Source organism: Melanostigma gelatinosum, assembly GCF_949748355.1.
Source record: "Melanostigma gelatinosum genome assembly, chromosome: 5".
Taxonomy (NCBI): domain Eukaryota; kingdom Metazoa; phylum Chordata; class Actinopteri; order Perciformes; family Zoarcidae; genus Melanostigma; species Melanostigma gelatinosum.
Genome location: NC_136638.1, coordinates 14,955,970 through 14,973,347, shown reverse-complemented (window position 1 = coordinate 14,973,347; position 17,378 = coordinate 14,955,970). Strand labels below are relative to the sequence as shown.

Below are 17,378 nucleotides of genomic sequence, written 5' to 3'. Positions count from 1 at the left end.
ATTGCAGCCCCATTTTAAACACTATTTAAAAAGGGCTGCAACTAACTATTATTTACCGTACCAATTGATCTTTCAATTATATTCTAAATCAGTTGGTTGATCTTCAACACGTCACAAAATATTGAAACCTGCACAGAATGATCATATTGCTGGTTTTATTCAACCAACTGTCCAAAATTCAAAGATATTGCATTTAAAAGTCTCACGAATCAATGAAAACATGTTTATTTTAAGGCAGAGTACATTTTAGTCCTTGAGGTCCTCTCCACCTGCGCCAAATGTTATCTGCGCCAGTTTGGTGTACGATTCAAAGTGCTTGGAGCTCAGGTAGGTGCCGAAGAAAATCTGAAGCAGCAGTACGGCCCTCATCTTCCTCAGTACGGGTCTGGAGACGTCCATCCAGTACCGGAGCAGATTGCCCTTCTCTGGCAACGGTGTCGTGTTGTACCTGGTTGCAAGCCCAACATTCACGGGTAAGGCCAGGAGGATGGGGTACACCCCACCACCGACCAGACCGACGAGTGCACCTCGGATCAGGGTGCAGGTGGGACAGTTGAGGTCACCCGACATGAGGGGGGCGGACACCACAGCGTTGTACAGGGCGGCTGTCGTGAGGAAGGGCAGCACGGCCATCGGCAGGCTGGAGGCGATGGGCGCCTGTGTGACGTTCAGAGCTCTGCGATACAAGCTGTTGGATACCAGTCCTGCAAGGCCTCCATTGCCCGCCAGATACATGGGTCCATACTTGAAGAGTTTCTGATCGAGGTCAGGTAGTTTCTCGAAATTCTTCGCCAGCATTTCAGCAATCACAGCTCTGGAGAGCCCGTTTCCAGAGGCGCGTTCCTTCTGGGTGTTTTCCGACATCTTGAGAATGAATGATCCAATGAAACCGACAATGTCCAGATAGTTAGATACGCGTTTACGATTTGAATTACTCCGCTAACACATTTGGGTAAGGTGGTCCTCAGGTTGGAAACAGGGCGCAGCCATGTTTTACCCACAAGTCAAAGCGTACAAGAGTGGGTTTTCCTACCCTCTGTGTAGCCTCTTAGGCTAGCAAGCGGGTCGCGGACAGTACCAAAATAAACGCTATACCGGTGCATCTCAAATGTAACAATAAGCTGTATCATTTGTTACAAATTCAGGTGTTTTTTTTCTTCTCCAGTGTAACGTCAGAAACCTTGCTGACATAACCTCCAACAAATTCATATTTAAATACTGACAGTTTCACACCTATGAACTATATCTCTATTATTAATGTTACTATTATTATTAGTCGTAGTATTGTACATTTTAAACAGTTTCCCGGGCTAGCAATTGGTATTATATTAGTATTGATACGTACAGTGCTGTTTGGCTGTACCTGAAAGGATGAACTCGGGATAACAGAACCCCTGGGTTTAATCAGTGGGCGTGGTTATTGTGCGTTGTGCCATGGAACAACGTTCCAGCGGATTCTAGGGAAGCTCGCCATCTTTGAAGACTAGTCGGAGGCATTTTGTTTTTCTTTGTGCATACTTTTCACAAAACCGATAAACATACTCGTTCGAATCGCTTGTAAAAGTCAGGTAAGACAAATGGCATGTGTTGCAACTACTTTATTCTGTTTCCTATTGTTTAACTTGTGTGTATTCCCCTTAATGTTGGCTAATGTTAGCCAGTTAGCTTTTCCGAAATTCGACGTCTCGCCAAAATGGCAGACACTCATCTGGCTAATTAGCTTAGCTATAGCTAGCTACGATCATTTATTTCCTCGGAATTGGCAAGTAGCCTTTGGCAGATTGGTGTGCACTTTTTTATAACTGTAGAAGTCAACATTTTTAAGTTGGTAGTCGCAGTAGAATATATGTAACGTTAACGTTTATGGTTTCTGTAGCGTTAGGTTACGTCATACGTTAGCGTGGCCAACGCTCGATGGGCCCTTAGATCGAGACATGGCTACTCAACAGCTTTTTGCTCCCGTCATTATTTTGTCATAAATCGTTATAGTTCAAAGTCAACGTTACCTCCTACGGGTGAGTCCAGACCTGCTCACCCTGTTGGGGTTCATTTATTAATAAAGACCCGCTCGAGTAACGTTACATGACGATGAATACGTTTCTACCAAGTGATTTTTTTTTGGGGCGTTCTCCCATGGTAAACGACAAAATATTTGATTTTAAAATTGTTGTAGACTTACGGTGCTATTGATAATATTAAGCCACTATATTTCACCCCCTCTCCATTTCGATTGCATTCACCGCATGGCGGAGTGTGCATTTGTTTCTCATGGTACAGCTATGTTGATTGGCGGGGATTCAGGAAGTAAACAGAGACTCGAAGATGGGACAAATATACTAATTACTTGACAAGTTTGTTGCACAACCTGCATATTTTATGGTTTAGTGGAATGAGACTTATGTCAAGTGACGAATCTTCTGTGGTCAAGTCATCAAGTCATTTTAAAACGTGTAGCTATCGGCTTACATTAACTTCAGGTTACTTTGTGTGGTGGTGTTTTAAGATTCATGTAATCGATGCCAATTTTATGATATGGCTACTTAGCTTCGGCTAATGTTTAGGTCGTCATCTAAGCCAGGGGTTCTTAACCTTTTTGACCTCGGGGCCCAACTTTTCAAGTACAAAGTGTCCCGGGGCCCACTCTGACTATATGCATCAAAAGTGTCAGACAACCTGTAGGTCATACAGAAACAGAGCAGTGGGCCTTTGGAGTCAGTAAAAATTTAAGATTTTTGTCCGCATAAAATAAAAAAGTATCTTTCAGTATAAATAACTGCCGGTGGCTGTATCTGTACAGGTAAAGGACAGTATAGGGCTGTAACTACACTATCAGTGAACAACTGCCTCAAATGTGAAGAAGATTGGACAAAGTATGACCATTCTACAGAGTTTCTTCCATGAAGAGATCCAGGCGGAGCTCTAAAAGAACATTTGGAGACCCAAATGGACACATGGTAACCACATGATATTGTGTTGTCGTGTCTGTAATGTGCCTTTTTCCGTCGAAATGCTGCAAGATACGACTTGCAGCGGTTATGGCGACTTTGGACAGTGTGTGTGTGGGCTCCTTTTGTGGAGAAACCATAAGAAATGAAAGAAAATCGATGATTTCTTTGCAAAGATGAGGGCATGCTGGGATACCAAACACGGACATGTTTTGTGACGTATTTGCGCAAACAAGCCGTAGGAACGGAAGGGGAGGGGATCGAGGATGCCGGTGTTGAACAGGCAAAACCCTTGTTAAATAAATGAGATGATGTTTTTCGCGGCCCTCTAGGTGGCGCTTGCGGCCCAATCATGGGCCGCGGCCCTATGGTTAAGAATCACTGATGTAAGCGACAGTGTAGTGACTGTATACAACTTATGTTCACCTTGGTTATAGTGAAGCCATATGCTTATTGTCTGTTTTTTCCCACATTAACTGTAATCGTTATTACTGACGACACAGAGGTATGATGTGATGCCAACATTGTTATACTATTGTTTCACAAGCCTCGTTAGAAGTGGCAACCAAATGTCAGATATGTTCCACATAGATTTAAACATTCATTTTGAGCCTGTTAAAACATTTTAAATCACAATTATGATTTTTTTTAAAGGAAAAACAACACTTTTATTCGGCACTGCTCTAAAAGCTCTGTGGCTGTTACTTGTCTACATAGACATTTTTATCAACATGAATTAAAATTGAGCTCTACGCCCTTATTTATCTTAAACAACTAGAAATGTTTCGTTTGCTCCTGTACTATATTACATAACATTTTGTCTTTTGCTTTGGGGTAGAGGTAACTCAAGAAACAATCCCAATTGTAATGCTGCAACTGAGTTCATGTCTCCGAAACATAGCAATGATTGATAAATAACATAACTATATGTAGTTTTAGATGAAGTGGAATTCTATTTTGACCCGTTTTTTCATGTCTTTCAGATGCGCCAATCGAAACGGATGCGCTCCCCATGTATCTGGCTCGATGAGTACAGCTGGGAAGAGAGAATGGAGTGTCGTAAAAGAAAGAAACAAGACTCGCACAGCAGCGAAAGAGAGAATAAGTCCAGAAGAACTCACCTCCACCACAAGTTGTGTGATGGGTAAATATATTAATAAATAATATAATATCAGTATTTTCTGCCTACTCAAAGACTTTTTGTGGTGTTTTGGTTTATTATTTTAACTGAGGTGTAAAATCTATCAAAAGTAGTTTCTGTGCTGGATATGTTTTAGATATACTCAAAATTCCACCTGTTTTGTATGAAAATATGTTTGTTTTTTTATTGACCTTTTCGTATGAAAGCTGTTCGCCCATTACATCATAACATATGGTAACATTTCTGTGGCCTGTGCTGCCATGTTTTGAGATACACCTCCAGTTAGGCCATTAAGGCTTCAGATTTGTAAACAGCTCGTGCTCCCCGTGCATTGTATATGTCTGTGTTGCAGTGTTTGTTTTCATGATGGATTTGACTGTTTTTCAAATTGACAAACATAGTCGATTTGCAATTTCAGTGTCATCTGGTGAAGTTGTGTGCAATGATAATATGTTTTGCAATTCTATCTTTTTGTGAGCATGTATGAGGCTGTGGGGTTACATTATATGTTCCCATTTCTACTCTAATTTTAATTCTGTAGAGAGGCAGACTTCCTCCTGGAAGACAACTGACACCAGCAGGGTGCGAGGGTCAGAGGGTTTTCTTGGTCTTTTTTAGATGTTCGTTGCTAACATGGCCTGCTGGGTGGGTGTGCTGGAGGCAACATTCTAAGCAAACGCAACCCGAATGAGCAAACATGTTCTTCAGCATGCATATATTAGGAACTGTTGACAGGTAATAGTTGTTTTGCACTACGTATTGGCAGAAATGGTACTGCATAGTTGTCACCTTCTGGTGCACTGATATCTGCAGGTGCAGAATCACATAGTATTACACACTATCAGGTTGTGCCCAAAATCTTTCAGCTCGATCTTTCGATGCCTCGCACTTTAATTCTGCCGCTGTGGCTAACGTGCATATGTTTTAAGGACGGCATACTTTGGGTTGCCAAGGAGACAGTTGAGAAACTGTTGATTAAATGCTTTCTTAACCAGCCTCTAAATGAGCAGGGTGCTTGGTGTTTGGTGGCTGTAAATCAGTATGTTGCTAATTAAAAATGTTACATACAGTTCAGGGGATACGGTGTCAGGCAGCGGGCGGACCGTTTGCACCGTCTTCATTTCGAGAGCCATATCACAGACGAGGAGCTGAGCTGCTCCGGACCTGACCTACGCTCTCTACTCGTTTTTTAAAATTTGTGTGTCATTTTGTGTTTAACTGCAGGCACTATTTGGAGACCCGCAGTTTGAACCAGGGGCTGGACTCTCGGGACGGAACCACCCAGGACCACAGTCTGGGCATGGCCTGTGCGGAAGTCAGCCGCGAAGGCACCGGCAAGGACAGAGACCGTGACTGGCACCACTACAGCAAGTCCTCTGGGCTCAGCGGTCGCAGCAGGCGAAGCAGCCGCAGGCAGAGAGACAGAAGGCGCAGACGCAGCCACTCTCGCCACCGGTCCTCCTCGGTATGGGTCATCACTGGTGTTTAGCCAAAGCATAATGCCTATCTCTTTGTTTTCTCTATCTCTCTGTGTGTCCCACTCTTCACTATTAAGCATGATTTTCAACAATGACTAGTGGAGGCTCAGAGATTGTGAGTGTTTTCTAGATTTGTTAGAGAAAAGTGGACCCAGTATTTGTGCTGAAATCTTAGTGGGCGGTTATGGGACATGCTAGTTAAGAATTAAGTTGTTTCGGAAGAGTTACAAAGAACTACATGCAGATAGACTGTAATCAATCAAGTTAATTTTTTTTTCTGTACTACTCTGAGAAAGTCTCTCATCTGAAAATCTTGTTGCCATGTTTTTCTTCTGTAACGCACACTATGTGGTGGCTGGCGCCCAATTTCTCTGACGGGGCTGAATTTGAATTTGCTGTTCCGTCCATTCGTCCGGCGGTGTTACTGAACGGGCTGAATCTATCCACCCCTACACCTCCCCCCCTTGGCCCGGTTGAATGAATGACGATATCGCATTGTGGTGGCCTGGTGCTGGCTGACTGATGGGTTATTGATGTGATGGCGGATTGCGGCGGTGCAGAGGAGGAGCCAACAGCGCAGGAGCAGGAAAAGATCCAGGAGTGTTGAGGATGATGGCGAGGGTCACCTCATCTATCACAGTGGAGACATGCTGAGAGCGAGATGTATAGAATATATACCTTTTTTTTCTACTGTTGTTCACACTTTGACTCTCACTCTCCTGTCTGGTTCTTATTTCCAAACATTAGTCTTAGTCCAGACAAGTATTTGGTTAACTACTGCTTGTCAGTGTAACATATTAAGCCTTGACTTGTATTCCAGTGTTCAGAAGCCTGTTTATAGTAGCGTAGCTAAACAGAGCTATAAAACATCAGGCAGCCAAAGGGCAGTGTTTCACTGTCACTGCAATGTTTCTAACTACAACTCTCTATTTTCTGTAGATGAGATTGTGTGTACTCTAGGAGAAGGTGCCTTTGGGAAGGTAGTCGAATGCATTGATCACTCTAAGTAAGAAAATATTATTTTCTTTTTAATATATCTCTTTCTTACTCGCTCCTTCTCTTGCATCCGATGTTAAAAGTATTTACGTTGTGTATTTCCAGTGATGGAGCTCGAGTGGCTCTGAAGATCATTAAAAACATAGACCGCTACCGTGAGGCGGCTATGTCTGAGGTAGAGGTGCTCGAACAGTTGAAGTCCCTCGACTCTGATAAGCGATAGTAAGTAAATCCAAAGTAACTTCATACCACAAATACCCGATCGCCTTGCGGTCTTGATATGTGTGAAGCTGACTGTGCTTCTGCTTTACCTCTCCTCCTCTTTAGTGCTTGTGTACACATGTTGGACTGGTTTGACTACCACGGCCACGTCTGCATTGCCTTTGAACTGCTCGGCCTCAGCACCTACGACTTCCTCAAGGAAAACAATTTCCAGCCATTCCCCATCGAACACATCAAGCATATGGCGTACCAGATCATCCGGGCTGTGCGATGTGAGTAACTCCACATGGCTGCACAGAAAATAGAGAATGTTCAAATATAAACGACTTGTTTAAAATGTGTGTGGTCTTGTCTTTCAGTTCTGCATAGCAACAAGCTGACTCACACAGACCTGAAGCCTGAGAATATTCTCTTCATTGATTCAGAGTATCATATGGAGTACAACCCTGTAATGGTGAGTGTCCCACATGTGTGTCCAAAATCATACCTGCTGAAGTATTGGCCGAATGCCCAGATGTTGGTGTCGCTGTGTGAGTAGCACGAGTCTGTTCTTGTCCTCAGAAACGGGACGAGCGGACGTTGAAGAACCCGGATGTGAAAATTGTGGATTTTGGAAACGCCACATATGAAAAAGAGCACCACACCTCTGTGGTGTCGACCCGTCACTACCGCGCTCCAGAAGTCATCTTAGGTGCGTGGCTGTTAGAAAGCATATCTCGGAAGCTTTAGGCGCATCATTGAGTGGAGGTTTGTTATTTAGGGAACATGGTCTCTTTCAGATCTGGGCTGGGGCCATTCCTGTGATGTCTGGAGTGTAGGCTGCATACTCATCGAGTACTACCTTGGATCTACTCTCTTCCAGGTAAGAGGCGGTAGAGAGTATAATAAAATGATTAATACTGTGACATTTACCATGGCGTTTGGGAAGATGTGTCATATTTATTTTTGCCTTCAGACTCATGACAGCAAAGAGCACCTTGCTATGATGGAGAGAGTCCTGGGCCCCATCCCCTCAAACCTGCTGCAGAAAACCAAGTACGTAGACCGCGGACTGGCCTGAGACACAAATTCCCTCAAAACAATATTCACACTATTTATAAGGCCACCTGAACATACTTTGCAGATGATATGATTTATTTATTTATACAAATTTCAATATCATTGTGTTGTACAGAAAAAGGCGGTTTGTTCACCGGTCCAAGCTCGACTGGGATCTTCACAGCTCTTCTGGGAGATATGTCAAGAAACACTGCAAACCCCTCAAGGTAAGAGGAATGTTACCGGAGACGCCAACATACAGTCGCAATTACATCTGGAAATGCATCTGTATCAAACTCCAACTCTTAGATGTTTACATGTTAGCTAGGATAGCCATCAGTTCATCCAAAGCCACCTGAGTTCTGTTCAGAGTTACAACACTACATCCTTCACAATAAAGACAGGACTCCTAATGTGGTACATGCAGCCACTGAGCCCAGCTGATTAAATACAAAGAGTCTCTCAAAGCATGGCAATTGAGACTGGGTCCATTTTTCAAGGGGGGTTGGGTGGGTTGCCCATATTTGTGCAGAACACGTGCTGAGGACAGTCCTTTGTTAATAGGAAACACTTCCCAAAGTGAAAGTCTCGTTCAAAAACAAAAATTGAGCGCCACCAAACTGGTATTACCTGCAGGGCTCTTCTCCGTTCAGTCAACCGTGTACATTATGTACCAAGTTCGTATTCTAGAATGACACTTAACATTCAGAGCACAAGATTCATTGTGACACACTTTACAATTGTCCCATCTTTCCCATCAGCATTACATGCAGTCTAAGGGCGAAGACCACCACCAGCTGTTTGACCTGATAGAGAAGATGATGGAGTACGATCCAGCGAAGCGCCTCAGTCTGGAGCAGGCCCTCCATCATCCCTTCTTCTCCTGCTACCGCAAGAGCACCACCAGAAGCAGCAGAAGCAGGAGCAAAAAAGACTGAACCTGTGACCCTGGTCAGAGCCTGACTGTCACTATGATGTCATCATGGTGCAGTGCAGCCTCTGCTTCCTGACTCTCCAGGAGAGGAGAACCTTAACTGACTGTATCAGTCCACTGCCCTGCTTCGCTGTGTCCTAAGCCGGTGTGTTTCCTGTTAGTCTTTCACTCATCAACATGTTATCTTGTCATCTGTGGCATTTATGTTTGATGTAATGAATCCTCCAAATTATTTCTATTTATTTGGCATTATAATTTAATTTGTCTCACTTAAGCATTTACTTTTTTTTTCTTCATGAATTGTCCAATTGTGTCCATGTTCTTTCTCTGCATTGTCAGTGGTGAAGGGGAATGTTTTTGCCTTATCAGTCTCGCCAGTAATTTATTCAGCATTGAAGAGAGAGAAAGCTATAGCAGGCAGAAAATCCTTGTACAGAAAATGTGTTCAGATGTTTCCTTTTTCACTGAGTGGTTGTGTAACTTTTGCAGTATAATGTACATTTTTCTCAATAAACGTTAATAGACGACAGACGTGTCTTGGTTGTACTTTTACTGTGCGGTGATGTGTAGTTGCAGTAGCCGCATAAATCCACAGGGTGGCAGTAAAACGCTTTCAGATTGCTGAGTCTGCTGCCTGAAGTCACTCCTGTCGAAAGATCTGATCCTCGTTGAAGTTGAACGAAAAGTGCATTAAAACTGAACATTTAACCTGGATTGATGACCGCACCGGTTTCAATCCGGCTCGACAACGAAAATAACAAAATGCATTACAAACTATGAATCTGTATTATTATTATTCAAGCTGTTGACGTTTCGATTTCTTTTCTGAAGAGGATCCATTGTCCTCAAAGTTTACGCAAGATGCCTTCCCCATTGACAATACGGGCCCTGCGGGGACAGAATCTACTTCAAAGTTACAAGTGTCATTTCACAAATCACAGTGGAGGGGTCGTATCATTTTAAAGTCTCATTAATTAGTCAGCAAATGTTAGTTAATTGCATTAACAAGCTTCAACATCATCAGTCGCTGTTCGAGTTAATTCGAGTGGGTTTATATAAATAAATCATAGCTGCATGGCCTATAACATGTTGCGCTGAGGAAGACAAAAACCCTCAACAGTCTCACTCACAGGCAGCTGTCAATCTGCTGCCCCCCACGTGGTCAGCGGGGCGGGCGCATCGCAACTAGTTGAACATGCAACTTTGAGGCAGGCAGGCAGACAATTGGACCCATTGGTAGTTGCACTTGCACATCCATATAGGAAGCTCCCCTGCAAGTTAGAAGGCGCCTCTTCTCTGGTTGGCATCCAGATCGCTCCCATCTGTGTCCGGCGTGCGCTGCTGCAGCCTCTTGTTCCAAGACTAATTTAAGACAGCGCTTTGAACCCTGAACCTATGTGCTGCTGCAGCAGAGTGTTGTGAAGTTAGGTGCGCTGCTTAGTGAGTCCGGAGCACCGAGTAGATTTTGGTCGCAGAACTTTAGCAGCTAAACGAGGCATTTTTAGTTAGATGTTCTGTTCATCAAGAGGACTTCAGCAGGATTTTCAACATGGATACAGCTCGCCACTCTATCGGGGAAAGTAAACCGGTGTGCCAGTGTGCTCCAAAATCCGCGGTCCAGCGGTGGCTTCCAGGTTTCCCCATCGCTCTGTGCTTGCTGATGTCCCTGAGCTCCATCACCGTGTGTCTTCTGATGAGCCTCAAGACCTACCAGCTGGAGAACCGCCTGCAGATGGAGACGGACAAAGCGTCCATCTTCCACCCGCTGCGCACTGCTTGTCTAAACGAGGATGGGACTCTAATTCCAGAGCTGAGCACTTCGATAGGGCAGCTCGTTGAAGAGGTACATGACCCATACTGTCGTTGATAAATCCATGTATTGTGTTTGTGAACCTCAGAGGCACTGCTCGCCAGTGCGTAAAATGTGCGTGATAACAGGGAGGCTGTCAAACGCACAGACTTTGCGCTCTTTTGGCAATTGCACCCTAATTATTCCCTCTAAAATCAGTCCCTTTTTAATGAATGACCGTAGGGATCAAGCTTGCATGCAGCTGGCCAATTAGTTTACCGTTAAATCTCTTTATAGGGTGACATATCCACTGATGAGACACCAACCTATACTTTTTATTACATGGAGGAAGCTCCTTGAGCTGTATTTAACAGGAGGAAGGTGATGATCTCATCATTGTAATTGGTGCTCATTGAGATTATTTTAATATTATTCCATGCTCTACTTGTTTCTTAATGATTTCCACTTCAAAAAATATATTCATGTTTAGTATTGTTATTTAGCTTTGGAATTTGTTCTGTGTCTGTCTGCAGAAAGTGGCGGTGCTGATGCCAAAATTGCGGACAACTAGGGATGTTGGCCAAGAGTGCTCCTGTCCTCCAGGTATGTCTCGGCTCTTTGTAGCATTGGTACCACGTACCCAAAAAAACACACAAATAAATCAAACGAGACGCTCAAAATCTGTTCCCTATTAGGTAAAAGTTACAGTCTAGGCATGACTGACAGCTTGTGAAACCTGATTGTTTGTCTGCCGATGATGCTCTTGGCAGCTCTCCTGAACTTAAAGAGTGCATGTGTGCGTGTCGATGGTCACGGCCCCCTGAGCCGGTGCAGGGCCCACACTGGGACAGCAGGGCTCCACACTCAGCGGAGCAGCGGGGTTGGGACGTCCAGCCTGAGCCCTGCAGCCTCGTGTGTCAGTGGGGGGGATGCTCACTTTAAAAGATGTATCGCAGCGGTGTGCCAAGATTGGCCACGTTTGGCTCGCGGTGTTCGTTACAGAGCTTGTGATAGTTCCACGGGCGGAGAGCGGTGTGTGTGATCCACATCATGTTACACACTGAGTCCCCAGTTATGCCTGTGAATTAAAAAAAAGAAGAGAGAGATGGTTTTCCTTTTTATTTTGGGTACAGATGCAGCTATATTTGATGTGTCCCCATGTATTGATGGAGCCTGAACATCAGTGGATGTGACCAACTGATCAGCTGTGTATTCATGGGCTATTTTACCTGAACTATGGAGAGGAAATTTGGGTTTATTGCCAGAGGAATTCACTGACATCAGGATGTGTGTGTGTTTTATTGAAACATTCACATGTATTGAGGCGTTCACCATCATCTTACCATCATCACTGAGTATCTGCTTGCACACATTTTCTTCTTTGAAGGGTTTTGTATCCAAAAGCAATGGCAGAGGTTGAGCTTTTTGAGATGCTTATCTGCACATTTGGCGAACTTCTCTCCCTGCCTCTTCCTTTTTCTCTTTGTCTCCGGGTGTGAACAGCCCTGCAACAACATGAACAGGTGAAAGCGTTCACAAGTGGAATTTCTGGCTCGCTTTGAACACATTCTGTTTTCCAGTCTGAGGTCTGCCGTGCCAAGATCGCTCGCTGGCTCTGTCTGGCTGGTTAGCGAAGCTGGTGCAAGTGTTTGTTGTTTGCATTGGATGCAGCAGAGTCAAAGCCACTGACACTGCATGTGGTAGTACTTTACTGCAGTTCCTCTTTTATACATTCAATGCATTTCTACTCGGCATGACTCAGTAGAATTGTGATATGCACCCTGTAAAACGTTGCCCAATTAGGCTAAGCCTGCACTGCCCTTAATGGGTGTTCATGCCTTTGAATGTTCTTTCTTTATTTGACCATATTATTGTATCAGATGTTGCATCCCATTTTCCTGTCAATTCTGCTGAACTGCTGTGTAATCAAGCGGTTTTTGCACTGAAACACAATTCCTCCGCAACTATTCAGAAGTCTATTTAAAGTTCTCTTTTTACAGTTTCATGGCTTTAAATATAGTCTTTTTTTTTGCGAGGCTGAAACAAAAGGCTATTTGTTTATTGCGGCTTTCATGCAACCAAATGTAAAAATGTACTTCTTTCACATCCCAACAATTCCCTAGATTGCTCAATACAGACTTGTTAACGTTTCTCCATAAAATGTGTTTATTTCTAAAGAGGGTTTCTCAGCCGATAAACTTAGATTTGGAGAGATTTTCCTGCTGCTTTTTGCTCAAGAATGAGCTCGTGAACTATCAGGAGTGTGCATGCGTTTGTGTCAGGCGCTGTATGAAGTATGTGACTCGCGAAAACAACTTTTATGTACATCTATCTGAGCCGAGCTGTTCCTAACTGTGTGCATCCCATCTGTGGCCTTGTGAGTGTACAGTCTGGTCATGGTCTCATATGGCTGCGTGTGGTTTTGTGTGTGTGAGTCTGAGATTCTGTCCCTGAGCCTTTGAGGGGCCGACAGAGGCACCTCTCTCAACACGACACTGTAAGAAGAGACCCTCCTCTCCCTTTAGCACCAGCTCTTCCCACCTGAAACTTGAATCTCTCACCACCAGGATCACAGGCCAAGGTATTTCTGCCCGTGTGTGTGTGTGTGTGTGTGTGCGAGACACACTACCACACAGCATGAGTGGCATTTCTGCCATTAAAGCTGTGCCCTCAGCATCAGGACGCTCACCTTTCAGCATGCACGAAGACAGGGGCCCAACAGGGGGCAGCACTTTCGCAGCAGCGCTGGGAAATGATGATGTTGAATTTGTTATTGACGCTTCTGACTGAATGACTTCCTCCTGATAAAAAAAGAAAGAAAGTATTTTGAAGGCAAAGCCCTCTGGTTCAGACACTGCCTATCAATAGCATTTGACACTCGGGGTCATTTACCTCCCGCAGCCGCTCAGTGGAGACAGCATTGTTGTGACACTTTTATGCTGGCAGATACAACACAGCCAGCAGTCGTTAAGGCAAACGATGTCGCTGAGACCGACTCAGCTTACAAGCTTCAGGTGTTTGCAATTAGCACCCGCCTGTTGCCTCGACAGACACACACTACGTATGCTCTCGCACCAACCTACACACACATTCATTACTAACACATGGACACAACACCTTTATGGAGCCTTGGCTAATTAGAACCATGTGGGGCCTGCATGTGTCCTGTGCAGGGGGAGTGTATTGTCATCTCTGCAATTTGCACTAAAAGGCTGTTTAACAGGTCTGATACCAGCTGGGGGGGGCACACAGGCGGCCCACTCTTGGGCACAGGCCCAAAATGTAAAATGCCAGCCAGATACACGTATTAATGTGAATCAGTCACTGGAGGCTGTGCATCAGGAGAGGGGGCTAAAACAACACGGGCATCCTATGACAGTTTGAGGAGACTTGCTGCATTTCTCTGTCCTTTGTGACGGTGCATATCCTTGGAGTTTGGGATGGTTGGTCGCACAAAACAACCACTTCGATGAGGTTACATTTTGCTCTATATTTTTGTCGACCAAACAATGGTTTAATCAAGCCCTTCTTGATATATTGCATTTGATTTATTGATCTGTAAGTCGGTGTACGTTTATATTAAGTCAAAGTCAGGAGTGAGTCTTTGCTGTATATGAGGGCAAGCGGTCAGACCCCTGGCTGTGCGCTCAGATCAATTTCCATCAGATAAGAGATCATTAACGCACTCGAGGGAAACGCAGGCCCCTCATATATGTGTTTGTGTGTATTTATATAACTGAGAGAGCATGCTCACAGTGGGGTTCCTTGACGCATTTAACGTGTACATGAATTCTCGTCTGCTTTCTCGATAGGTGCAGCTATTCGTATTTTTTGTGACACTAAATTCCTACATATGTGATGGGGGACTATTCTACCCCAGCTGTCTGTCAGTGTAGCGTCTTGTGTGAAGCCCATCAGCAGTCTGCTGGTGTTAACCGGCCTGACTGGGGATCAGAGGGGAGGCTGCACACTTCCTGCTCCCCCACCTGGAGGAGGAGAGGGGGAAGCCGGCTTTAGAGAGACCCACGATGGGGCCAACACCAAAGGGCTGCATTCTGTTCTTAAAGCCATAATAAATCAGACGGGAAACTTGCAGCTACTTAATATAATCTATCGCCACAGGACCACTACACCGGCCATATAAGATCCATTATTGACCATTTAAAATAATAATAAACGCAGGAAATTTGTTTTCATAAGTGATCTCGTTTTCGCATTTGTTCCGCTGTAGCCGAGAGCTGTAGGCAGTTTTTTTTTTTTAAGTATTACTATGCTGGAGAGCAGCACTTAACTAGCTGTGTGTGTGTGTGTCTCTGCTTGAGTGCGCTTGTATGTATTTTGTGCACGTGTGTTTGTTTTGCTAATGTGAGGCTCCCAGTGACTGACTGCATTGCTTTAAATTCACTGTGTAGGAAGTCAGTTATGAAGAGGATGTCCTGTGGCAGAAAGCCCAGGTGGCTTTTTACATTACGCTTCAGATTTCAAACCAGCGAAGACAACATACAGATTCATAAAAGTACAAAATACTTTCTATCCTGCTGCTGCGCATGAATTGAGTCTCCCAAACATTTCCCCATTGGAGTTGGTCTGTGGGGTGCTTTGATGGGATGTTTTATTGCCAGGATAGTTTCCCCAACTATGTAACTCTGTAAGCGGTTATGTCTTACCTCTTCAAGAGGGAACATAGAAATGTGTTCTGTCGATTCAAACGACTGTATTATGGGATTCAGTCTTTACAGGCAAAATGATGCTCAGGAAATGTTGATGGTTATTGTATCTGTGTCTTCATGATGGACTTTATCAGGAAGGAAATACCCCCCCCCCCCTTCCTTTTGTTCTTGCAGCCTGCTTTGTATTGAGCACTATATCACTGACTAATAGATACCATCGTGATACGGACTGCAGCTCTATGCACAGCTGTGCGAGCCTTGTGTGTCCTCCGGTTACTTTTAGCCTTCTTGTGACGTGTCTGTCATTCCCTCTGGTCACTGTGAGAGTCAAATTAAAGTGAGTGACTCCTCTTGATATCTTGTCCTCATTTGGAAGAGGATCTTAGAAGGTTCGAGTGTGTTCAGTTTATTTGTAAAAGACGAGGGGAATGCGGCCTCTTGGAGCGTTTTGAGATATTGAGTTTGGAAGGTTGTGTTTGTATCATTGAATACAAAGGCTCCACTGGGGGGGGGGGGGAAACAACTATATTTCAAAGTAAGAGAGATAATCCTATCACTAAAGGCAATTTACCAGACAAGTTTATAGTTATCTATGTTGCCTCAAGTGATCCTGACCTTTGCTCGAGGCTATGTTAGCCGCTACTAGCATAACACACCCGAATCTGTGACCGAGCTATAGGCGGTAAAATTGCATGTGGCTCCAGATTTTCAACCCGTTGTCATTTATTTGTATTACAGGGCTGAATTTGAACTTAAGAACAACTGATGTGACTGGCTCCAGGTATGCATTTGTACTTTTGTATGTGTTTTGTAGCACACACACACACACACACACACCTCACCCACATCTTTAGACCCCGCCCCTCTCTGTCTCTCATCAGCCTTCTAATTAAAGTTAGCTTTCTGAAAGCACAGTGTTTAACAGCAGGGCCGAATTCCTTCCTTTTGAAAAATAAACTGCTGGACACAAGCCGGCCCGTCTGCAGCTCATGAAGGCCCACAGGGACCTCAGGAACCCACTGAGGAGCAAAGGGCTGGGTGCCGGGTAGCAATGCGAAGGATGTGCAGAACACACCCAAGAAACAGAAGGGACTCTCTGCACCGACTGGCCCATCCTGTGATGGTAGTTACAACACCTATTAAAGGGAAACATCGCTGTATGCAATTATCTGTTGTCGTAACAGAATATGTGAGGTCATTAAGGGAGGTGATGTGGAGCGGATTAAGGAGCAGATACGGATTGTAATTTATTTAAAAGTATTTAGTGTCCATATGTTCATATTTAAGGATGAGCTTGAAGGTCGCCACCTCTTGGCTAACAGTGGAAATTCCAAAGAGAGCCTGCTGTTGAGCAACAGCTGGGGTCTGTTTATATTTACATCCCTGTCTTCGTTCCAGACTAGTCGCAGCAGTGTCATCGTGAGTTCTCTCCTGCACCTCACAGCTCCATATAGTGGTGCAAAAGAAAGAGCAGAGCTATTCTCGGACACGCTGCCAACGTAAACATGGGCCAGATGAGTGTTTCTGATTACCACAGGTGAACAGAAATGTCACGGAGTTCTGCATTTTTGAGTAAGATTGTTCATTGTGTCAAGTTTTAAAGGACTAGTGTGACGGATTTTGGTGGCATCCTGCGGTGTGGTTGCAGATTGTATCCAACCGAATAGCCGTCCACTCACTCCTCCCTTTCCAGGACGGCAATAACGTCAGCTGCTGCCGAGTGCAAAAGCGTGGAAATGCCGTTCGCTTCATTCAGAAACGATCCTTACTGTAACAACAACACTTGTTACTACGGGTTTAGTTAAGTGTTACTAACTAGATATTTATACAACAGAGAAACTTTGTGGAGGCTTGTCTGAGATGAGGAAAACACATGGCACCAAGTAAAACTTGATTTAGAGGAACATCTGATTTGCTGCTTTCCACACAATAACGCTTTGTCTGACGCACAAGATTTCAAAACAGCAGTTGTTTCCCTCAGACCAGCGTGCATGAAAAGCATCAAGCGTTGAACCGCAGGGCCATGATTCATTTCTTTGGTCTTGGATTGATTTTGGAGCATCGCTGCATAATCATTCATGGTGTTTCTGGAGCAGGAGATTCTGTTATCGTAACAGATGGCATTTAAAAGGTTCACAACGTTTGTATTTTTTTTAGCAATATAT

The 17,378-nt window shown here is 44.3% G+C and overlaps 3 protein-coding genes across 4 annotated transcripts in view; 2 read left to right on the top strand and 1 right to left on the bottom strand.

Moving 5' to 3' along the window:
- Window positions 1–141: 141 nt before the first annotated feature.
- On the bottom strand, window positions 142–996 carry tmem126a (transmembrane protein 126A). Its single transcript, XM_079268458.1, has one exon. The coding sequence runs from the start codon at window positions 862–864 to the stop codon at window positions 247–249; it is 618 nt and encodes a 205-aa protein (XP_079124584.1). The 5' UTR covers window positions 865–996; the 3' UTR covers window positions 142–246.
- Window positions 997–1,449: 453 nt separating this feature from the next.
- On the top strand, window positions 1,450–9,283 carry LOC306777111 (dual specificity protein kinase CLK4-like). 2 transcript variants are annotated; one of them, XM_079268084.1, is made up of 13 exons: window positions 1,450–1,568; window positions 3,929–4,089; window positions 5,311–5,551; window positions 6,125–6,227; window positions 6,504–6,570; window positions 6,666–6,782; window positions 6,888–7,054; window positions 7,142–7,236; window positions 7,344–7,473; window positions 7,562–7,644; window positions 7,738–7,817; window positions 7,957–8,047; window positions 8,582–9,283. In XM_079268084.1, exons 2-13 carry the CDS (start codon window positions 3,929–3,931, stop codon window positions 8,756–8,758), a joined length of 1,512 nt encoding a protein of 503 aa, XP_079124210.1. In that variant the 5' UTR covers window positions 1,450–1,568; the 3' UTR covers window positions 8,759–9,283. The 2 variants fall into 2 exon arrangements, with proteins under 2 accessions (XP_079124210.1, XP_079124209.1); XM_079268083.1 differs by having other exon boundaries at window positions 6,125–6,570.
- A 722-nt stretch (window positions 9,284–10,005) lies between these two features.
- LOC306777742 (uncharacterized protein) overlaps window positions 10,006–17,378 on the top strand; it is a 119,964-nt gene continuing 112,591 nt past the window's right edge. Inside the window, exons 1-2 of the mRNA XM_079268991.1 lie at window positions 10,006–10,597; window positions 11,077–11,146. Of these exons, the coding sequence (XP_079125117.1) occupies window positions 10,304–10,597; window positions 11,077–11,146 (364 nt within the window). The 5' untranslated portion in view covers window positions 10,006–10,303. The remainder of the gene's footprint in view (window positions 10,598–11,076; window positions 11,147–17,378) is intronic.